Genomic DNA, 2500 nt, shown 5'->3' on the forward strand with positions numbered 1-2500 from the left:
ACATAGTCTCTAGCTTCATGATGGTTTATTTATATTGCATTATTCATAAAGAGAGAGTGTGTGTGTGAGTTACCCATAATGCACTGCTAGAGTTTATGACAAATTTCCTGAAGAATTTCTTGTCCTATGTGGGGAAAAAGGTTAGAGGTTAAACAGAAGAAGGAATCTTTAAAAAAAAAAAAGAAAAGAAAGGATGGAGGAGGCTAGGAAAATAAATGGAGAGAAGGAAGTTGGAGGAATAAAAAATAGAATAAAACGTGAATGAGAAGGAAAGCAGGAAAAAGTAAGGTAGGGAAAGGGACGGACGGACGGACGGACGGATAGATAGATAGATAGATAGATAGATAGATAGATAGATAGAGCAGTAAAGGAGAGGCAGAAAACGAATGAATGGATGTAATGATAAAGAAACGTAGAGTGAAATTAAAGGACAGAAATAAAGAATAAGGGGGAAGGAAAGACAGAACGCTATGAAAGAAATGAATTTTTTTTTAAATTAAAAAGAGAGAGAATAAAGGAGGAAAAAAGGGAAGTAAACAGAATGAAGACAGAACATAAACAACGTAACAAAGAACGAAAAAAGGAGATAGAAAAAATAAATGAATGAAGAGAGGAAGAAAAAAAACAGAATAATAAAGGAGTGTAGTGTGTGTATATTGTGTTTATAATAAGATATAATTGTTTATAAATGGTTCTAATCTCTGCCCTGTTTCTGTTTGTTTGTTTGTTTTTTGCAGAGTTTAAGGAGGCGTTCTCGCTGTTCGATAAGGACGGAGACGGCACCATCACCACTAAAGAGCTGGGCACAGTGATGCGCTCTCTGGGGCAAAACCCCACGGAGGCGGAGCTACAGGACATGATCAACGAAGTCGACGCTGACGGTGAGAGAAGAGCATGAACATCAGATATTCACTCCATCCATCTGTCCCTGAGAGAGAGAGAGAGAGAGAGGGTGAGAGAGACATAGAGGAAGGTAGACAGAAAGAGAGAGAGAGAGGGAGGAAGAAAGAGAGAGAAATGAACAAGTGACAAAAGAAGGCAAAGAAAGCAAACAATAAGCATTGAAAGAAATATAGAAGGAATAACAAGGACCTGAAGGGAAAAGAAGAAAGTGAAAGAATGAAAGGAAGAGACAGGACAGAAGGAAAAAATAAAAGAATAAATGGCAAGAAGGAGAAGTTTAGAATAAAATGAAAGAGAAATAAAGTATGAAGGAGAGAAGTGAAGAAGTTTTTTTCAGTTCTGACTGAAGCCACGCCCTCAAACTGAGTCTGAATTATTTCTCTCATTTAGCTTTAATCACTGCAGTGTTAGTGTTTATCTCTGGGTCTCTCCGGTGCAGTCTCTCTTCTCTTCACACCTCTGAGGCTTTGCAAAAAAATGCAAAAATGAAGGTGAACCTTAACTGTGTCTCCACCCACCAATTTCCCTGAAGCTAGCTTCCTGCAACAACCTGGCCTTCACTTCCACACCATTTCTGTTTAATTCTATTATCTTTATCTGTCTCGTCTCAGAGACTCGTCCTCTGGATCTGGTGTCTGTTCTGTAAGCATTAACACTAATGACTCTTCTAATTACTGGAATCTAATTACTATCATTAATATGCAAATGTAATGCTAATTTATGTTGCTTAGCAGACGCCCTCATCAGGAAGAGCTTTGTAGTCTATAACAGTACAGTAATGTCCTCAGGAGTGGTCCAGTGGCCTGGAGAAGAGCACAGTTACACACACACACACACACACACACCGTAAACACTGCTGCTTAGCAACAACAACAGCGCCAGCGAGGCTTTAACCCTGCATTTAACTCAGGAACAGGAAGTGATCACACTTATAATGTAGAAGAGGGCGGGGTTTTAATCCTTCATCACAGTGCAACATTACAGCTGGGTGCTTAATGACGAGACCAGAGACGAGCTTTTATTTAAAACCCTCGCACGCTGTATTTATCCAGTCCCCGATTTTCATATTCAAATATGCAAATTAGATTAGATTAGACTGTCTGTCTGTCTCTTTATCCTACTCTCTACCTGTCTGTCTGTCTCTTTATCCTACTCTCTACCTGTCTGTCTGTCTCTTTATCCTGCTCTCTACCTGTCTGTCTGTCTCTTTATCCTACTCTCTACCTGTCTGTCTGTCTCTTTATCCTACTCTCTACCTGTCTGTCTGTCTCTTTATCCTGCTCTCTACCTGTCTGTCTGTCTCTTTATCCTGCTCTCTACCTGTCTGTCTGTCTCTTTATCCTGCTCTCTACCTGTCTGTCTGTCTCTTTATCCTGCTCTCTACCTGTCTGTCTGTCTCTTTATCCTGCTCTCTACCTGTCTGTCTGTCTCTTTATCCTGCTCTCTACCTGTCTGTCTCTTTATCCTGCTCTCTACCTGTCTGTCTGTCTCTTTATCCCACTTGTTAGATTATGAAGAGACAGGATGATTAATTAATCCCAGGTTAAGATGAAAAGTGTGTTAATAATCACAGGTAAATATGTAATGTATTGTTACT

General features: G+C 39.7%; 1 protein-coding gene across 1 annotated transcript in view; it reads left to right on the forward strand.

Moving 5' to 3' along the window:
* calm1b (calmodulin 1b) overlaps window positions 1-2500 on the forward strand; it is an 11535-nt gene that overhangs the window by 7585 nt on the left and 1450 nt on the right. The window contains exon 3 of the mRNA XM_058378847.1: window positions 738-881. Coding sequence (XP_058234830.1) covers window positions 738-881 — 144 coding nt within the window. The remainder of the gene's footprint in view (window positions 1-737; window positions 882-2500) is intronic.

Source organism: Hemibagrus wyckioides, linkage group LG25, assembly GCF_019097595.1.
Source record: "Hemibagrus wyckioides isolate EC202008001 linkage group LG25, SWU_Hwy_1.0, whole genome shotgun sequence".
Classification (NCBI taxonomy): Eukaryota; Metazoa; Chordata; class Actinopteri; order Siluriformes; family Bagridae; genus Hemibagrus; species Hemibagrus wyckioides.